General features: G+C 38.5%; 1 protein-coding gene across 1 annotated transcript in view; it reads right to left on the reverse strand.

Moving 5' to 3' along the window:
• The window catches only part of RORB (RAR related orphan receptor B), a 202,962-nt gene that overhangs the window by 11,980 nt on the left and 169,614 nt on the right, over positions 1 to 21,368 (reverse strand). Inside the window, exons 5-9 of the mRNA XM_037797309.1 lie at positions 17,220 to 17,341; positions 15,732 to 15,864; positions 12,464 to 12,571; positions 10,839 to 10,949; positions 7,531 to 7,643 (exon numbers count right to left, since the gene is read on the reverse strand). Of these exons, the coding sequence (XP_037653237.1) occupies positions 7,531 to 7,643; positions 10,839 to 10,949; positions 12,464 to 12,571; positions 15,732 to 15,864; positions 17,220 to 17,341 (587 nt within the window). The remainder of the gene's footprint in view (positions 1 to 7,530; positions 7,644 to 10,838; positions 10,950 to 12,463; positions 12,572 to 15,731; positions 15,865 to 17,219; positions 17,342 to 21,368) is intronic.

Genomic DNA, 21,368 nt, shown 5'->3' on the forward strand with positions numbered 1-21,368 from the left:
GAATTGAAGGAAACTTCCTCAACATGATAAAGAGCATATATGAAAAACCCACAGCCAGCATAGTGCTCAATGGTGAGAGACTGAAAGCCTTCCCTCTAAGATCAGGAACAAGACAAGGATGCCCGCTGTCACCACTGTTATTCAACATTGTGCTGGAAGTGCTAGCCAGGGCAATCCGGCAAGACAAAGAAATAAAAGGCATCCAAATTGGAAAAGAAGAAGTAAAACTGTCATTGTTTGCAGATGATATGATCTTATATCTAGAAAACCCTGAGAAATCAACGATACACCTACTAGAGCTAATAAACAAATTTAGCAAAGTAGCGGGATACAAGATTAATGCACATAAGTCAGTAATGTTTCTATATGCTAGAAATGAACAAACTGAAGAGACACTCAAGAAAAAGATACCATTTTCAATAACAACTAAAAAAATCAAGTACCTAGGAATAAACTTAACCAAAGATGTAAAAGACCTATACAAAGAAAACTACATAACTCCACTAAAAGAAATAGAAGGGGACCTTAAAAGATGGAAAAATATTCCATGTTCATGGATAGGAAGGCTAAATGTCATTAAGATGTCAATTCTACCCAAACTCATCTACAGATTCAATGCAATCCCAATCAAAATTCCAACAACCTACTTTGCAGACTTGGAAAAGCTAGTTATCAAATTTATTTGGAAAGGGAAGATGCCTCGAATTGCTAAAGACACTCTAAAAAAGAAAAACGAAGTGGGAGGACTTACACTCCCTGACTTTGAAGCTTATTATAAAGCCACAGTTGCCAAAACAGCATGGTACTGGCACAAAGATAGACATATAGATCAATGGAATCGAATTGAGAATTCAGAGATAGACCCTCAGATCTATGGCCGACTGATCTTTGATAAGGCCCCCAAAGTCACCGAACTGAGCCATAATGGTCTTTTCAACAAATGGGGCTGGGAGAGTTGGATATCCATATCCAAAAGAATGAAAGAGGACCCCTACCTCACCCCCTACACAAAAATTAACTCAAAATGGACCAAAGATCTCAATATAAAAGAAAGTACCATAAAACTCCTAGAAGATAATGTAGGAAAACATCTTCAAGACCTTGTATTAGGAGGCCACTTCCTAGACTTTACACCCAAAGCACAAGCAACAAAAGAGAAAATAGATAAATGGGAACTCCTCAAGCTTAGAAGTTTCTGCACCTCAAAGGAATTTCTCAAAAAGGTAAAGAGGCAGCCAACTCAATGGGAAAAATTTTTTGGAAACCATGTATCTGACAAAAGACTGATATCTTGCATATACAAAGAAATCCTACAACTCAATGACAATAGTACAGACAGCCCAATTATAAAATGGGCAAAAGATATGAAAAGACAGTTCTCTGAAGAGGAAATACAAATGGCCAAGAAACACATGAAAAAATGTTCAGCTTCACTAGCTATTAGAGAGATGCAAATTAAGACCACAATGAGATACCATCTAACACCGGTTAGAATGGCTGCCATTAAACAAACAGGAAACTACAAATGCTGGAGGGGATGTGGAGAAATTGGAACTCTTATTCATTGTTGGTGGGACTGTATAATGGTTCAGCCACTCTGGAAGTCAGTCTGGCAGTTCCTTAGAAAACTAGATATAGAGCTACCATTCGATCCAGCGATTGCACTTCTCGGTATATACCCGGAAGATCGGAAAGCAGTGACACGAACAGATATCTGCACGCCAATGTTCATAGCAGCATTATTCACAATTGCCAAGAGATGGAAACAACCCAAATGTCCTTCAACAGATGAGTGGATAAATAAAATGTGGTATATACACACGATGGAATACTACGCGGCAGTAAGAAGGAACGATCTGGTGAAACATATGACAACATGGATGAACCTTGAAGACATAATGCTGAGCGAAATAAGCCAGGCACAAAAAGAGAAATATCATATGCTACCACTAATGTGAACTTTGAAAAATGTAAAACAAATGGTTTATAATGTAGAATGTAGGGGAACTAGCAGTAGAGAGCAATTAAGGAAGGGGGAACAATAATCCAAGAAGAACAGATAAGCTATTTAACGTTCTGGGGATGCCCAGAAATGACTATGGTCTGTTAATTTCTGATGGATGTAGTAGGAACAAGTTCACTGAAATGTTGCTATATTATGTAACTTTCTTGGGGTAAAGTAGGAACATGTTGGAAGTTAAGCAGTTATCTTAGGTTAGTTGTCTTTTTCTTACTCCCTTGCTATGGTCTCTTTGAAATGTTCTTTTATTGTATGTTTGTTTTCTTTTTAACTTTTTTTTTCATACAGTTGATTTGAAAAAAGAAGGGAAAGTTAAAAAAAAAAAAAAAAAGAAAAAAGACAAACAAGGAAAAAAAAAAAAAAAGATGTAGTGCCCCCTTGAGGAGCCTGTGGAGAATGCAGGGGTATTCGCCTACCCCACCTCCATGGTTGCTAACATGACCACAGACATAGGGGACTGGTGGTTTGATGGGTTGAGCCCTCTACCATAAGTTTTACCCTTGGGAAGACGGTTGCTGCAAAGGAGAGGCTAGGCCTCCCTGTATTTGTGCCTAAGAGTCTCCTCCTGAATGCCTCTTTGTTGCTCAGATGTGGCCCTCTCTCTCTGGCTAAGCCAACTTGAAAGGTGAAATCACTGCCCTCCCCCCTACGTGGGATCAGACACCCAGGGAAGTGAATCTCCCTGGCAACGTGGAATATGACTCCCGGGGAGGAATGTAGACCCGGCATCATGGGATGGAGAACATCTTCTTGACCAAAAGGGGGATGTGAAAGGAAATGAAATAAGCTTCAGTGGCAGAGAGATTCCAAAACGAGCCGAGAGATCACTCTGGTGGGCACTCTTACGCACACTTTAGACAACCTTTTTTAGGTTCTAAAGAATTGGGGTAGCTGGTGGTGGATACCTGAAACTATCAAACTACAACCCAGAACCCATGAATCTCGAAGACAGTTGTATAAAAATGTAGCTTATGAGGGGTGACAATGGGATTGGGAAAGCCATAAGGACCAAACACCACTTTGTCTAGTTTATGGATGGATGTGTAGAAAAGTAGGGGAAGGAAACAAACAGACAAAGGTACCCAGTGTTCTTTTTTACTTCAATTGCTCTTTTTCACTCTAATTATTATTCTTGTTATTTTTGTGTGTGTGCTAATGAAGGTGTCAGGGATTGATTTAGGTGATGAATGTACAACTATGTAATGGTACTGTAAACAATCGAAAGTACAATTTGTTTTGTATGACTGCGTGGTATGTGAATATATCTCAATAAAATGATGATTAAAAAAAAAAAAAAAAAAAAAAAAGAGTGCATTATATCCCGTGAAGTTATGGCAGAATATTCTAGAAAGTGCCTCACCTGAAAGGTGAAGCTAATGCTTAGGTCCCTCACCTAGGTAAGACATATTTGATCAGACAGAATGGTAGGAATGAGAAACCCAATCTTAAGTAGGTAGGAGAGATGAATCTCCCCCTTGTCTGAAGTTCAAAGAGCCTAGATCAGTACTGTTCAATAGAAATACAATGCAAGTCACATATGTAATTGAAATATTTCTAGTCATGTTAAAAAATTAAAAAGGAAGAGGTGAAATTAAATTTAATGACATATTTTACTTAACACTAAATATCTAAAATATTATCATTGCAATATATACGTAATATAAAAAATTAATAATGACATATTTTGCATTTGTTTTTGGGTACTAAGTCTTTGAAATCAGTGTATTTTTTCTTGTTAAAGCACATCTCACATCTCATTTCAGACTAGCTACATATCAAGTGAGCACTAGACCCATGTGCCTGCCTTGTTGGACAGTGTCGGCCTCAATGCCCAGGCAGGAGATGATCTTGCACCTTGTAGGAGTTCAAGGTGGTACTGGCCATGGTAAGGTAGGTCAGAAGCAGAAAATGAGGGGAAGCCCTCCCATCTTCCTGAGTCCTCAATGGAATGTGATGGATTTGTCTGCAGTAAAAAGCTGAATCTTTTAAAACCCTATTATTTGGATTCAGGTGGCTCTCTTTCCTCTCATGTCATAGCATGTATTATGACTTTTTGAAAATTTCAGCTTCTTGGTGGTGCTATGGAGAACCAAGAGAAGAGTCTCCTGTTTACTCTAGGACTTTGCAGTGAAAAGGAGGATTTGTGTCCTTTGCGGCCCACTTGACAATAGCAGTGAAGCAAGGAAAAGATCCAAGAGGGAGATGAACCTGGAAGGAAAAGATTTGTTGCCACATAGACCAGCCACTCTTCTTGGCCAGGATATTCTCTTACCATCGCCAACCTTAGACACCCACTGCATTTTCATTAGCATGACTTAATCTTAGACTAATACCTTGTGGATGAACTTAGGAAAACTAACTGGAAGAGAGAGAGAGAACCCAGTGGGGGACTGGCAATAATTTTTTGACCAGTCAGAAACCAAAGGAGGAAGAAGAGTGAGAGAGTCTGACCTTCAGCAAAATAGCTGTGAACTTGTCACATTCTGCAAGAATTAGAAAGGACTTATCAGCATAGGACTATGGATCTAAAGAAGCACACGTGGCCCATGGTTCCTAGAAAAGTAGCATCTATTGCATATGGCAAGGCACAAGCATTGTTTTGAGAAGTGGATCGAAGGCAATGGACTCATTGAAGCCTTACAGTTGCCAAATGAAAAACCACCTACCCTTTAGCCTCTGCCTCTGGTGAGGTGAGTGGGCTTTGCAGTCTGAGGCACACCAGGAGTTCTCCATGCCTTCCTGTTAGATATATGTGTTGCTATAGAGTTTGCCATTTTTAAGCTTCTCAAGAGAGCGTTGGTCAAGAGCACACCTCCTGGATGTTATATATTTTCAGGAGTTCTGGGAAAAATAAACATGCTATCTAACAATATGCTATGATTCTAATTACTCAGGAAACTATCAGGGATGGATAAGGAAGGAGGGCTGGACTGGAGAAGGCTTCTATCAAACAGGGCTCCATTGAACGCCCCAACTTAGGAGACAGCTGGAGACATGCACCTGAGAGCAAGAAGTGAGCCAGACAAACAGATCCAAGCTACAAAGAATGGCAGAGTTGGCCCATCCTTCTCCTGCACCTCTCTCTGTCCCTTTAGCCAGGGCAACAAGAAAGGCAGATTTAGTGACTTGCAATAAAGAAACTCCCACAGACCGCAAAACAGAATCGTCAATATTTGCAGTTCAAATATTCACTGCTTTATCTCCTACCTTTCCCCCACCCCCCAGCAGTGTTCAGGATGCTCTCAACTGAGTGGAGAAAGATAACTACACTTCTCAGTATCCACGGCAGTCACCAACTGGGAAGTACACATCTCAAAGTGGGCTTTATCAGCACTGTGCGTTTTGCAGCTTTGGGGCTGGAATATTCTCCTGGACTGAATTACCATAGTGCACAGAATACTAACTTGAATTTGCAAGACTTAGCAAAGTCAGTCTTTATTCACTTATTGTCATGGTAAAACATCTAAAGAGTCTTTTACAAAATCATACCAGACCGAGCATTGGAGGGCAAAAGATGTCAGGAGGAACCATTATTTTTCTCCTTTGGAATGTTAGTACTGAAGGAATCTGTAAGTCCATCCAGCCCAACCCACTCATTTCCCAGACAAGGAAAGTGCACCAGAGAACAGATGGGCTGCCTTCCCTAGTCATATGGGACTTAAAAATATATATGTATATTTATTTTATATATATATTTTATTTTCATAAGAGTTAGGGAAAGTGACCAGTGTTATCTCATTTCCTGGCTTCCCAAACCCAGGATCCAGCCAAATCTATTATTTATAGCCTGACTATACATTATACTCTCCTACCTCCATGCCATTGCTCCATCTCTTGGAACACCACACTCCACCTCCCAACCATCCCAATTTCCATCTTTTAAAAAGATGGAAAATGGTGTATGCATGAAAATTTTATTCTCCTTAAGGGAGTAACAATCACAGTTTTACAGCATGAGAATTTATGCAGTGTATATCCTCATTTGAATCTCACAACACACCTGTACAGGGACAAGAAATTATAATCCTCATTTTACAAATGATGAGACCAGGGTTTCCTGGCCAGCAGACAACCACCAAAGCAGAGTAAGAACAACTTTTGTGCAACTCTGGATTTCATCAGGATCTTAATTTTAGGTTGGTGAATATGGGGACCGAAATCTTTGGAGATCCTAAATGCAGGAAACATGCTTCCACATTAGTAAATCAGATGCATTTATGCATATATGCTACTGGGAACATAGAGAGCCATGAATATAATCACATTACCATCTTTTCTGCCCAGCAAATCTGAAAGCATTTCAAAGTTTTGTTTTTGACTGGGAGAAAATTGAGGTGCAGAAAGCAAGTTTTTTGTCCTTGACCACACTGCTAATAAGTGAGAAGTTACGCCAAAAAGAACTATCACTCTACAGTGTGGAAATGTTCTTCCTAGTGATGTGTTAATTTTAACAAAATGTTACCATAATGAAGCAGTATATTTAACTCACAGAGGTTTTTTATAGCAGTACTTTGTATGTGCAAAGTAAAATCTGATATGTTCTCCAAATAGTCTCTACCCTCCCGCCCTTTTTTAAAAATAAAGAACTTCAAGGGCAAAGTGGGAGGGCTTTAATGATAAAAATATAAAGAGTAGGATGTCTATCATCTTTAACCAAGAATAAGTTCCATTTCCTAGTTTTCTATCCTCTAAAAAATCTAGCTCTTAAGAAATCAAAGATCCTTTGAAATCTAGAATAATGTTGACTATCAATCATTAGCAAATTACTTCTTCCTTTTATTGTCATCTTACTTTGGTAAACAACTTTTCTCTTCACAAAGGTCACCATTCTTAATAAGGTGAATCAAGAAATTGATGGCATGTTGAATGCATTTTGCTCCTGGGAGACTTCATTTTGAAAGAACTCCAGGGCAGGGTCTTGCATGATGAAATTAGAGTTGAAGGGAAATTAAAAAATTATTCAGTCTAATCTTCCACCCTGGGTAGGATTGTCTTTTGCAACCTAACTGAAAGGTGACCAGACAGGTCTACTAGAATATGACAAGGGACGGGGCACTCACTACCTCACACAGTAGTTCATCCCTCTGTTTAATGATTCTCTTCCTTTGACAGCTCTTCCTTACTGTGCATAAAATTATATCCACTCTTAACTTCTGCCCAGACCTGACTCCTGAAGTGGCACAAAGTCTTCTGTTCTTTACATATGCATTTTGAAGACTTTCATCCTTGTTTCCAGCCTCTTTGCTTCAAGTTTTTCTTCTTCAGATGAAACACCCTTAGTTCCTTTTATCTGTTTTTCTATGCCTTGAGTTAGATCTGTCAATATTATCCTTCTCTAGTCATCTTCCTCTCAATTTATTATAATTCACTAGTCTCTCTTTTAAAATGTGAACCCAAAATTTATGCAGCTTTTAGTAACTTGCATAAACTGCTGCAGCTGAGAAATTTCCCTTGCTTTTAACTAGGCGTCTTCTGCTCACTGATCATGAGTCTGTGGTCTGGGGACCTACCTTTGCCAAGGTCTCATCATCCAGGTGATTCTTCTGAATCACATGTTGAAGTGCAAAATAAATTTTTTCCTGAAGCTTCTGGACCTTTCTTGGTTCTATCAGCCAGGCTCGGTCTGACAAAAGAAAAAAAATTGTCAAGAGGGGGAGGGAATATAAGCTTTGTAGATGATATAAATCTACTAATGTTAAGTGATGAATTTCTGATCCATTTAATGTTACTTAGTTATAAATTGCTTCTCAAAGCAGCTTTGACAACAATGTACAATATATTGACATAGGAAATCAAGATGGAGTTAAGGGCACATTGGTTCAGACTGACTTCTTCATATTTCTGATTGTCTGTGACAATTTATATCTTTACTCTTTCTCTGGACATAAGCCTAGATATTTTTTTTTTTTCCAAAGTAAATGATTTGTGAAGAAAATGAATTTCTTCACTTGTGAAGAAAATCTATTGTACAGGAATATTTTTGGTATTCAGGATCCTCCTTCCCTTTCTCATCTTATTTTCTCAGCAGATATAAAGCAAAGCTATATTATAATTTATATAGCATAAATATGCATTGATTTAAAAAATTTACTCCTGTGACCTATTTTTCTATATTGAAGTTTTAAATAGTGGATAGGGTAAACTGTCTTTCCTTTCCTTCCTTCTTTTCTTCCTTCATTCCCTTTTCCATTTCTCCCTAGAGGCTTTTTATACCAGGGTGATAAAATGCAGCCCAGAATCAATGCCTTAGGTTGGCCCTTCAGTGAAGAGGCGCCTAGAATCTCCAAATGCTGAACAAATACTCATGGAAAAGAACTTGGACATGATCCTTCTGAACACAGTTCAGGCCAGGTGAGAAACTTGATTCTGTAATCTTAGACAGGACAGACAAGTCTAGCCAACAGTTCAGCAACCCCTTACGTAAGTGAGCACAAAAGCCTTCAGTGACAATTGTCAATCAGAATAAATTAAAGTTCCTTCCTTTTCCTTTCTCCGAGCTATCTGGAGTGGACTGGACAGTGGCTATTTGGTAAGAACCTGAGGGAAGGGTAGAGCCTGGCCCAAGACAGAGTCTACAGGGTTGGAAATCTATATTTTCTGTCTTTTTGAATATGGCACTAGGCCAGGGTGCAAATCAGGTATTTGCTGAAACCTCTGTGTGTGAGGCTGGTACCATGGTTGGACAATGCCTCACCGGGTAGAGCAGGCCAAACCTCATGTTTCCAAACTCAGCAGAATTTGATGGCTATAGCAAGTCCTTTCTAGAAAAAGGCCAAACAGCTCAGCTGATTTCTAATGCATAAATAAATGGCTTGACTTTCTTCTGCGGCAGTCCATCTTCGTAGATCATTCAGAGCCCTCTAAGTTCTCTGAGTCTAAGATACAATAAATCAAATTTGATATATTATGTCTTAAGTATATGCTGCCAGGAGCCCTTGGGAAGAAAGGGGAGGGAAGGGGAAGCGCGGCCCAAAGGAAGACGTCGTGATTCCATTTTTATGGCATTGATACCTAGAAATCACACACTTGCGTACGCAGGAGATCAGTCCTACAACAGGAAGTCAATTCTCAAATGGACAAGGGAGATAGAGCTGATGGTAAAATTTCAGACACTAACATGATCATTCATACATATACATACATGAATTTACTGACTTAACCACAAACTACCAAAAGCAGAGAGTGAATCTCTACAATGCTTCCTTTGAACAGGAACCACCAGTGAAACCACCTCCCTCATCCATAAACCCACAGGCTTAGAACTAGCCCTCCATTATTACTGCTATCCTATACCCAGTAGAAACAAATACTTGAGACAATGGTAGGAGGACAATTACTTGGCATGTGATTGATATCAGGAGTAAGTATGTCTAGTCACTTTCGTCTATCTTGGTGCTTCCAGGCCCGGGAAAATCTCTAGGGTAAAGAACAGGTCCACCGTAACAAGCTTGATTTTAGACTGGGCCACAAAAGAAACTGCTGGTAATAACATTCCAAGGATAACTAATTTCCAATTTTCTTAAGTTGTTAAAAGAAAACAGAAATAAGATAAAAACTCTCATAAATCTACTAAGGATTATATTAGGAGTAATAAAGCCTAAATGATAAAAAGTGCAAAGGCTGGTGTTGGTAGAAATAGCTAGAACAACATGTCAAAGTGTACCACTATAGGTGAAAGTAATTTCTTCTAGCCTCATCAAAAAAATGTTAGGGTGTAAGAAAAGGGATCGAGTCCGTAGAGATCAATAGGCTATGGAGTGAATGAGCGTCTCGACTGTAAAAGTTAGGTGGGAATGTTTTCTTCTTTCATGCTGTTAATGATGCTTTCCCTTGGTCTAAAACCTAACTGACCAGACAACTGAGTGACTCCAAATTCTCTTTCGAGTTGAACAGGGAGTCACATATTTATTAGGATTCTATCCATTTCAAGCTGGCATATACTTTGAAAAATGTATTTCAATTGTTACCATTCTATTTGTTCAAGAAACATTGTCACACCTTAACTTCTTTGAAAACTTTTTGGTATTGTATTGCAGTGTAGAGCAAGAAGCTCTTAGCTTTTATGGAGTCCAACTCCCTTATTTAGGAATACAGAAACTAAAGCTCCTAGAAGTCATGTCTTCAAGGTCACATAGATCAAGGGTGAGAGAGCTTGTACTAGAATGTCTACCACCATTTCGGAGATTTTTCCTCTTCCTCTGGGCAGCCTTGAGTAGAAGCCACTTTCTCTCTCTGATGTCCCCATTTCCTTTTAAGGCTCCTACAATTGCTAAAAGAAGAGGGACCAGCATTTGTTTGCAGTGAGCATACCCACATTAATGCAGGTAGAAAAGCCAATGAAAGAGGTATTTAAAGAGGAGAAAGTGTACCTTTAACTTATTTTAGCTCCCATGGTGGATTTGTCATTTAGGTATGTTTCTACTAAGCCTCACACTATTGGACTTTTTTTTTTTTTTCTGGTATATTTCTTTAATTCTTAAAATTAAAATAGAACTTAATTATAATTCAGGTTACTATCTGTTTTTATTTATCTGTTAAGGAACAGTTTTGTTTCTCAGAATCTGAAGTGACTCCTATCTCATGTCCAACTCTTGATTTTGGGAGAAAACTTGTCATTTTAATTAATTTGAGGCTATTTTCCATTGCACTGTCCAAAAGAAAATACAGTTCTTTAAAAGTTTCTCCTAAACATGTTGGCTTAGGTAAAGCAAAAGATACATAAAAGGTGGTAAAATAGGTTAAGAAAAGTCAAAAGTTAATGTCCAAGACAGCAAAATATGTTTTTAAAAAAATGGTAAGTGACCTTAGACGGCCCTACCTGGAGATATCAGAACAGCAGAAGAGAACAAAGCAATCTCCTCCTCGGTTAACTGCAAGGAACACAAATTCTTTGCAAAGTCAAATGCTTCATTCACCAGGTCATCAGAACCTATAAAGGAAGAAGGAAGATTAAATTAAAATAATTGAACAAAATGGGGCAGGAGTAAGAAAAATCTCACCATCAAAAAGTTATTCAAGAATTTGCATACTAGACAACTAGAAAAAAACATTTCCAAGTTCCTATACATAAGGAGTTAACTTGATAGTAACTATAGAGTGAGAAAACTGGGCAACATTTTGACCAGGTAATCAAAATTAGCATCACCAGTGAGGAGCAAATGAATGCACTGTGCCTCCCAGTGTAATATCTGGGTGGGAATGCATAATATGAATATAATCCCATCTGAAATTACTTCCAACTAAAAAATTAAAAAAAAAAAAGTGATTTGGGGATCCTGTCCTTTATAGAAAACCTATATCTAACTAGAAGGGGCAGAGGGCTGTGAATCTTGGTGGTACTTGAACCTAGGGTGTCCAGGCGCCCCAAACTGAGATGTGAGAAACTCCTTCTAGAGTGCAGACAAGGTGCCTTCCAAAATTTGGTAACTTCCCAGGAAAGTTGACTGAGGACTAGAGTTCATTTATTTTTACTTCTAATGGATGACTTTCAGGTAAGTTGCTTAGTCGTTGTAAATTTTGGCAAAATAATGCTTCATCTCTACACTGATCCCTGGTAAATGTTTATTTTATGAAGCTGGAAATATACTGATGTTGATTGCCAAGGCTCTCTTCCCTTCTTGAAAATCTAGCCTTGGGGATGACAAGGATGTGTATCAAGTGCAAAAGAGAAACACTGCCAGTCCCAATGGACTTGCTTTTGGCTATCATATCAACTAACAGCACAAGAGGTGAAAGGCTAGAGGGCAGGATACGGAACAAATGGCACTATCACTCATTAAAACCTTTCCTGGCATCAGCCCATCTTTGCTAATGTTCTTCTTCTCCATGCACGTGCACTGGTGACCGGCTGCGAATGATAGACCTTCCAAACAAAAATTGAAGCTGTTCATACCCTCCAAAAAGAATGGCCTGTAAATCAATTTGGCCAGGTCAGTTCCAGCTCAATCTGTGTCCACAAAACTTGATGGATTAAAAGGGATACAGTCACTGCTCTGGGTAAGAAACAAGTGAAGAAATTCCTCTCTTAATTATGCATCTTAACTAATAATTATTAATTTCCATAAGAAACTTAATAGTTCACCTCCATGGACCACCAGGGGTCTACATAACATATTTTGTGAAGTAGAAAACATGAAGGTAAAGATTCCAAAAGAATGACCTATAACACATCTTAGCTTTTATAGAAGCAGTCTTCATTTATTTCCAAATGAGGTGTGGTAGGTTTCAACAGGTTCCATGTTTCTCATCTTCCTTTCGTATTGGGAATGATAATTGATTGGGAGAGTCAGTAGAAACACTAGAGACTGACTTAGTCCAACCCTCATTGAATAATGAGATACGAGTTCACATTAAAGAATCAAGGCATTTCACGTTTCTATGCCAATCTAAGGGAAGCAGTTGATGGCAGCTATTAAATCGTGTCATCATCCAAGAAAGATTTACCTAAGGCTTTGAACATTTGCATTCCTCCATATTTTCCTTCAAACAGAACAGTGTTGTTTAGTGGGTTGAAGGCACGGCACATTCTCACTAAAACCACTTCCAAGCAACCTATGAGTAAAAAGAAATAAATAAAAAATACAGTAATAAAGGGGTTATTACAGTATTAAGAACTTCAAACACACAAATAAACACACACAGACACACACATACAGAAAACCCTCAAGATTTTCCCAGGTAAAAAATGAACAATATTAGAAATAAAGTTCCCTTGATAGTATAGGAGGAATTAAAGATAAAATATGTTTCTAAGATGGCTCAGAGGTCAGCAATAGTAATTTTGGGTGGGGGTGGGGGTGGATGTGTGTGTGTGTGGGTGGAGCATAAATGTCTTCTTATTTTTTGAACTAATACAAAAATTAGTTTCAATTCTTTAAAACAACTGATGAAAAATAGCTCAGGAAGGAGCTTCATGGCAGGGCAGGTCTGGTCTTAACTTTCATAGAGGTTTTGCTCTTGGGAAAACTTGCTCTCTACTTCACCTGCCACATGGAGTATTTAGCATAGTCCATGCATATTTCAGCACATGATGACTCTGGAGAGAGATTCCAGCATGTTTCTTGGGGCACCATTTGCATCTGACACTCTTTGAAAAGAGGGTTTCTTGGTAAAATAGGCTTAGGGAAAAGTCTGCATATTATCTCTCATCAGAGCGTCACAATCAACATTTGCAGTCCGAAGGTTCTGAGAAGTCCTGGCAGGAAGAAGCCTGTTGAACCTTGATGAATCTAGAGTTTCTCTGAGTTCACTTTATGCCCACCCAGTGATGGGCAGGAACCTTGTTTGCAGCCATGGGTGGTTGTGGCTATTTTGTTCACGTTTGCATCTCCAGGACCTAGAAAAATTCCTGGCACATAGTAGGTGCTTAATAAATATTTATTTATTATGAGTGAATTAGCTTTGGTTTTGAATTACCTTTGTTTTCCCTCTCAACACTTATGACATACTCAGGAACTATTGCTGCACAGTTTCTCTGAATTTTGGAGAAATGGTGCATTTGGCCAGAGGGTGCTGGAAGATGACAGCCAGACTTAGAAGCTACAAAAGTGCATGAGAACATCCAACTGATGATTTGGCCATACCTTTGTGGCATCTTTCCTATGTCACCACTTTATATTTATGTCTGTATTTTATTTCCTTTGTTCTGCTGATTTCTCTTTGCTTACCCTAGCATATGTTTCCCAGCTTGGTGGCTTACATGAAGGAGGGGATTTGCAAATATTAATTGAAACCATGACTTTTCAACACAAATGGTAATAGATACCCACTATTGAGTATCTAAGCTGTGCTGGACACTCTCCTAGGCCCCTTACATTCGTTTTCATATTTGCTCTTTGCAGTAACCATTTTTGATGAGTTTTATTAGCTCTATTTTACAGATGAGTTACAGGAGGCTTACAGAGCTTAAAGAGGCCTTTTTTATACTAGAGTTGACATTTTTACAAAAGACAAAGATGTTAAAGACTATGTGATCCACCTATTCCCAAAAGTCAGTCCACTGACTGGTTTTATCTGAGAGTTACTTAGGAATACTAAGAACTGAGTTTCCCTACAGGAGATTCTGGTTCTCTGGGACTAGGTTGGTGTCTAGGACTCTATCCTGTCATAAGCTCCTCAGATGCTGCTAATATAATTCCAAGTTTGGAAATCATTGTTTTTAGTCCACTTATTTATTTTACAAATGAGGAACCTGCCATCTAGAGAGATTAGCTCAAGGTCACATATCACGTGTGGCAGATTTTATTTTTCAAAGATGGTTATAAAAATATCTCCCATCCTACAACTTTTCTAGAACCTTGCCACACCCTATCAAGATGTTGAATCCATGTCCCCTACCCTTGAACCTGGGGGGAACTTAGTGACTGCCTTGACCAATAGAGTATGTGGAAGTCACACTATGTGACTTCTGAGGCTAAGATAGAAAAATGCTAGGCACTATGGCTTGTTCTCTTGGAATGCTGGCTCTTGGAACCCAACAACCATGCCGTGAGGAAGTCCAACTCATCTATGGAGAGACTCACATAGAAAGGAACTGAGGCCCCCGGCCCAGAGGCTTGGCCGAGCTCCAGGCTGTCAACCAGTTCAACTTGCCAGCCATGTGAGTGAAAATTTGAAACTGGATCCTCCCTCCCCCCGTTGGGTCTTCTCAGTGGATGCCACAGGGAGCAGAGACAAGCTATCCCTGCTGAGCCCTTTCCAAAGTGTAGATCTGCGAGCAAGACAAATGATTGTTGCAACCAAGTTTTGGAGTCAATTTTTATGCAGCAATAGATAATTGACATATCAAGTTAGTGCTTGAGTCAAGGTTTGCATCAACTTGCATCATCTGGTTAAGAAGCAGCAGCAACTTAGAATTACCACTATACCTGACCCTGGTTCAAATGCCAACTTTGCCATGTCTTGGCTTTGTAACATTCAGCATGGTCCTTTATGTCTCTGAATCTTCACCTCCTTTATAAGATAATAATATTGATCTCACAGGATTAAATGAGATATCATAGGTAAACCTAAACAGATACATGTATGTTATACATATAAAATTATGCTTAACAATTACCATGGCCCAGGGCCACTAAGGTTTACATAAACACCACAGTAGTTTGCATTTCCTATTTTAAAAGGGGATCAAGAAAGACAATTTTTTTTTCCTCTTTGGGTAAGAGCATCTGCACAGTCAGTCATAGGCATAGTTTCTTGAGGTACTTCCTAAGAGACTGTGCTTGTGTAGGAGAGTGTGTGTGAGGGAAGGAGGGGGGGACAGTGTGAGCACAGTGGAGTTTCTCTGGTGTACTGGCTTCAGGCTATCCTCATTATAATAATTGGAAATGACCACAGAGGCAGAGCTCAGCTCAAGCCTAGATCTCTTCCCCCTACAAAAGGCGAAGGGTACGTTTTAGCGCCAGCTCAGCAATTCAGCTACCTTAACACACTAATTACTTGCACTGCCTGTCAAGCTGGGTATCTCAACCTCCGCAATTAATAGTTCTACTTCCAATAAGCAAAATTGTATTTGACATCAAAGGGGAACTGAATGACTCTCAGGGCGTTTTTATTGCTGAGCGTTTGCTTTGGGAGTTGACTGACAATGTAGGTGATAAAAATGAGCAGCATCTTGGAAGGTGGATTTTCTAGAACCAGCACAGAGTAAGGGTCCACCACAACCTGGTCTAAAATGGACGCCCTCCACCCCACAACCCTTCTCCCTGCTCACCTGACTTCAGAAGGAGAATCTGATCATTTTGACAGAGCTCCATGAAGCCCGTTATCCGCTTTGCAAACTCCACCACGTACTGGATGGCGTGAGTGATCTGGATGGCACACTGCTGCCACAGAGCTTCCCTGGACTTGAGAAAGAAAACACAGGATGGAAACAGAGCAAAGAACTCCTTCTAGAGTCAGTAAAATACTCGGGGTTGCCTTACTTGTACTTAGCTGTCACTTGTGGCCCAACGTGGGAGTTTCCCTGATTCCTTTAAAAGAAGTAGGCCATATTTTAAAATACATTGTTTTGAGTTGTCTGAACCTCAATACGCTATGATTATCAGAGAACTAATGAGGCTAAAATAATGGAAATTTTGCATGTAGTATGCAAAGATAATTTCCTTTAGTTATTTTATCTTTTCCTCCTTTTTCCTTCTTTCCTTATCCTCACTTAAACAAACACAAGCTCTTAGTGTACTCTTTGAAAACAAACTCTCACAGTGAGGAATAGAGAATGAAGTCACAGGCTCCCGCGATGTCATTTTCATGTGTACCTGATGGACACTAAATTGTAACACTTTCATGTGATTTTTTCCCCCCACAATTTAGGGTCTGAAAAGAATTTCAAGGAAAAGGTATCAAATCAAATCAAACCACCCTCTTAAGTAATATAGAATCCCAGAAATATATTTTGGTCCTTGGGTTATTTTCCTTGGAATGAGAAGCCAAAATTCATATGGGTTAATTCTGCTTTTCATTGACTACAGTAATACCTATGCCTTTGTCTCCTCATTTATGCAAAAGTGGAAAGGTTTAATTGTTCCAGTAGAGAAAAATCAGTATGGTATAATCATATATTTAGACATACACACATTTGTATATTTTATTAAAAGTCTACCTACTGGTAGATCTTGTAATTGAGAATTTGAATCCCAAAGTAAAGTGATGTGAATTATGAACAATAATGACAAATTCTTTCTCCTGAAAACATTTCTAATGGACAGAAAGAAATAATGATAATGATAATAATTATTAACAATAATAATAAAAAAGATGGGTTGAGTTGTTTCTTTTTTCTTTCGTCTTTTTTTGACATGGGCAAGAAAAAATTTTTCGTTTGCAGTTCATTACTTCTGCAACTGCTTAATTGCTCCTTTCCTGGCCCTAAGAAGCCATCGTGAGAAATCCTAAAATAATCTGATGTAGATAGAGTCTCCCCAGTCACGCAAAGAGGGTAGTGGTTTTCAACGGGGGCCATTTTGCCCCTCTGGGAACATTTGGTAATGTCCAAAATCTTTTTGGACATCACAGCTGTGTGTGAAGGGGGTGCTGTTGGTATCTAGTGGGTAGAGGCCAAGGTTCCTGCCAAGCATCGTACAGTGCACAGGGCAGCTCCACAACAAAGAATTATCTGGTCCAAGATATTAATAATGCAAGACTGAGAAACCCCAGAAATAGAGTAATCACAGAAAAATGTTCCCATAGTTTCCCAGAGCACCTTGCTTTGATACGCTTTAATTTCTTCGTAGGTGTGTGTCTGCCAAGCCAGCTGGTGCAGCTCCTCCATGGTGTACTGACATGTCTCCAAATGGGATTTAATGATGTTTTGTGCAATGCGATCTATGAGAAAGAATATCAGTTCAGGCGTTGTGAATAAAATCACTCTTTTCTAAGAAATTTGCTTTGAATGTGTTTACTACAGGAATGCCTTTTAGAGATGCTCCAATAGTATTGGTGCCTTTAACACTACTCTCTATTTTAAAATCTCTAGACCAACTATGTATTGTCTTTTTTGGTTAATTTTCAGTCTTTGAATCAAAATTTACTACCACTTGTGCTCCCTCTTTCTGATCACAACTGTGGGGTCTTACAAGTTTTAAAGCCTTCAAATAATTATCATTTAAAAAAAAAACAAGTACAAGATAACCAAGTTTCTTGCTTGTTGGCCTAAAAACACCACTATCATTCTTGATACTTACACTCCAAATTTTTAAAATGTTTTGAAAATCACTAGACCCCTTTTGCTTATCCCAGAAGGGGAGATTAAAATATACATTTAAAGAGAGAGGATTAAACAGTAAATTTAAAAAAAAAATGGTTATCTATAGAGAAGGAAAGGAGTGGAGAGACAAGAATAGAATCCAGACTTCTCTGATGCTATTTTTTGACTTTGGAATCATATAATGTATTACATAATTATAAAATCAAATTAAATTTTAAAAATTTCTGAAAAACTGAAAAGAAAAATGAAACAAAATGGGCCCAGGTATTGTGTTAGGTTTCACATAGAAGGGAACTATTTTGTCTTATAACATCCTGTCTGTGGAATATACCTGAGAGAAAAATAATTTCAGAAACTATTTTAAATCATGTTTAGCCATAGTATTGGTGTTGGTAGTGCTGGTGTTACTGTCTCGTGCTGTTGCATGTGTACAGTGATACACAGCAAATGAGGACTGATGTTGGTATTATTGACACAGGGGTTTTCAGGAGGGGAGAAGGGAGATGCTGGTGCAAGACCAAAGGCTCAAGTAAAAACCCTTTAATCATGATTTTTAACTGCAAGGATCCATATAAACTATAAGCAATTTTATCGTTTTTAAAAAGATATTTCCTCACTCTGTCTACTGAAAAGGCCAAGAAATAACCCATCCCTAATGCCCTGATTGTGGTCTCTAAATGTCATGACCAAGAACTCCTTTGGAGAAATGGTGGGCTCCAAATCTGGGGCAAGAAATGTAAAATGAACTTCTTGCTATACTAGAAATTAAAGACTATTAGGATTGTGTCAAAAGGACTCAGGAGCCAACTTTGGCTTCGATTGGCCAAAGAAGGGTTGATTTGGACATCAATAGGGATGATAACTGCAGTGAATTGAAGCACATAAAATATGTTAAATTCATGAGTTCATAATGATACTAGAAAAAGTTATGTTTTTGAGGGTGGTAGGAAACCAACTCATTGAAAACTGAAAAATAAAGGAAAACAAGCAAGCATTTTTTCTCTTTCTATAGTAACTATATACTTCAGAGTAACCAAATACTTCATGAAGGGAAATTTCTTTTTATAGAAATGTCTACATTAATAAAAAAAGAATGGCAGAATCGGAAAATCATTTTGCAACCTCTGATGAATTAATGGACTGAGCATTGCAACACTAAGAATTGCAACATTGAGCAACAGAGCATCCCAACAGTTGCTGATGCCGTAATAAGAGACGAGACATTGTCTCTTGATGAACACACACCGCTTACAGATAGCTAGCCAAAAAAATTGAACCAGAAACTGATCAAGGCTAAACTCTAACCTCCAATTTACAGAAAAGTACAAGAGACAGAGAAACATGTTAAACATGGGATGCAATCTTCAAAATTCAGACCGTGGGAAACTACAAGACAAATAATCTAATTTGCCCAACACATAAACTGTAAAGAAAAAAACAGATATGGTGAGAGAGAGAATTTATAAAAATAAGGAAAAAAGAAACCTGTCTATTAATCACAAGGGATTGTGCTTCTTAGAATCCTGATTCAAACAAACTATAAAACAAAACAAAAAAACAAAACCAGTTAGGAAATAATTGAGGGTACGTGGTCATAGAATGGGTATTTGAAGATACTAAAGAATTATTGTTAATATTTTAAGTGTAATAATGATTTTGTGATTATGTAAAAAAAGAGTTCTTACCTTTTAGAGACACATACTGAAGTATCATAAATAAAATGATACGCTGCCCAGGATTGCTTCAAAATAATTGGAAGAGAGGGTATAGATTAAATAATATGGCCCATGAGTTGGTAATTTTTGAAGTTGGGTGATGGGGCCATTATATTTTCCTTTAAATTTTTTTACATGATGAAATTTTTGTTTAAACAAATATTTAAAAAGAATGGTAACATTCTCAAAAAATAGTGACCAGTGCAATCAATCTTTGGGGGGTGGTTTATCTAAAATGAGTTGTATTTGGTATTATATCTTAAACACCAATCATTTTGAATTTGGGGGGTACAAAAGTGGAGTGATAGAGCTAAACATAAGAGCTCTCCTTTAAAAACCTATGAGGGAAGAGATGTTTAGTTGGTGCAAGATCTGTATTTCCTAAACAATTTAACTAACACAGTTCATTCAAATACCATAATTACATGGAACTTTTAATGGGAAGTGAGACATGGTGGGTTTGCATAAGTTACTTTGAAATAGAGAAACTATTCACCCCAAAGTAATTTGGATAGAGAATAAAAATATATATGCAGGGCCTCCCTGAGGAGCTGGGGGGAAATGTAGAGGTGCTGGGCTTCCTCACCTGGATTGTTGCTGATATTCTCACAAACATTGAGGTCTGGCGGTTTGATGTGCTGAGCCCTCTATCATGGGACTGGCCCTTATGAAGCTCATCATTGCAAAGAAGAGGCTAAACCTGCTTATAATTGTGCCTAAGAGTCTCCCCCTGAGTACCTCTTTGTTGCTTAGATGTGGCCGTCTCTCTCTAGCTAAGCCAAATGGGTTGGTGAACTCACTGCCCTCCCCCCTGCCCCACATGGGATCTGACTCCCAGAGGTGTGAATCTTCCTGGCAATGCAGGATATGACTCCAGAGGATGAACCTGGACCCAACATGGTGGGATTGAGAACATCTTCTTGACCAAAAGGGGGATGTGAAATGAAACGAAATAAAGTTTCAGTGGCTGAGAGATTCCACATGGAGCCGAGAAGTCACTCTGGTGGACATTCTTATGCACTATATAGATAACCCTTTTTAGGTTTTAATGCATTGGAATAGCTAGAAGTAAATACCTGAGACTATCAAACTGCAACCCAGTAGCCTTGACTCTTAATAAAGACAATTGTATAGCAATGTAGCTTACAAGAGGTGATAGTGTGATTGCGAAAGCCTTGTGGAGCGCACTCCCTTTATCTAGTGTATGGATGGATGAGTAGAAAAATAGGGACAAAAAACTAAATGAAAAATAGGGTGGGATGGGGGGTGTTTTGGTTGTTCTTCTTTACTTTTATTTTTTATTCTTATTTTCCCTTTTTCTGGTACAAGGAAAATGTTCAAAAAGGAGATTGGGGTGATGAATGCACAACTATATGATGGTATGGTGAACAATTGATTGTACACTTTGGATGATTGCATGGTATGTGAATATATCTTGATAAAATTGAATTTAAAAAAAAGCCTGACTTTGAATGTGGGTACATCTGGGAGGAGGTCTCTTGTAATCACATCTGCTATTTGAGCACATGAAGGCGGCCATGGCTTGGGGAATCACAGCACATGGGAATTCTGTTTGTGGGGTGTGAGTGACATGAAGATGACCAAATCTTCTGCCTGCTAACTGTTCTTGGGTCACACAGAAATGGAATTTTTCTTGTGTTTCAGGCTAGGTTCTACTTCAAATAATTTCTGTTCTATTTAAATAGCCCTAATGTCTCCATGATAACCACCAAAGTAGCACTTAGGTTGCTTCTTGTTAAATCACTAAGCTGCAGATATACATTAGGCCTTAAGCAAATTGTGTTTCAATGATGTAGAGAATAAAAATTGTAAGTTTAAGTTGCTAATGAACTTTCCAAATAAAATCTATAATGCAGTTCCTGGCACTTTAGAAACGCTTAATAAATGGACACCACAATAATTACTGTTG

This window comes from Choloepus didactylus, chromosome 10, assembly GCF_015220235.1.
Source record: "Choloepus didactylus isolate mChoDid1 chromosome 10, mChoDid1.pri, whole genome shotgun sequence".
Taxonomy (NCBI): Eukaryota; Metazoa; Chordata; class Mammalia; order Pilosa; family Megalonychidae; genus Choloepus; species Choloepus didactylus.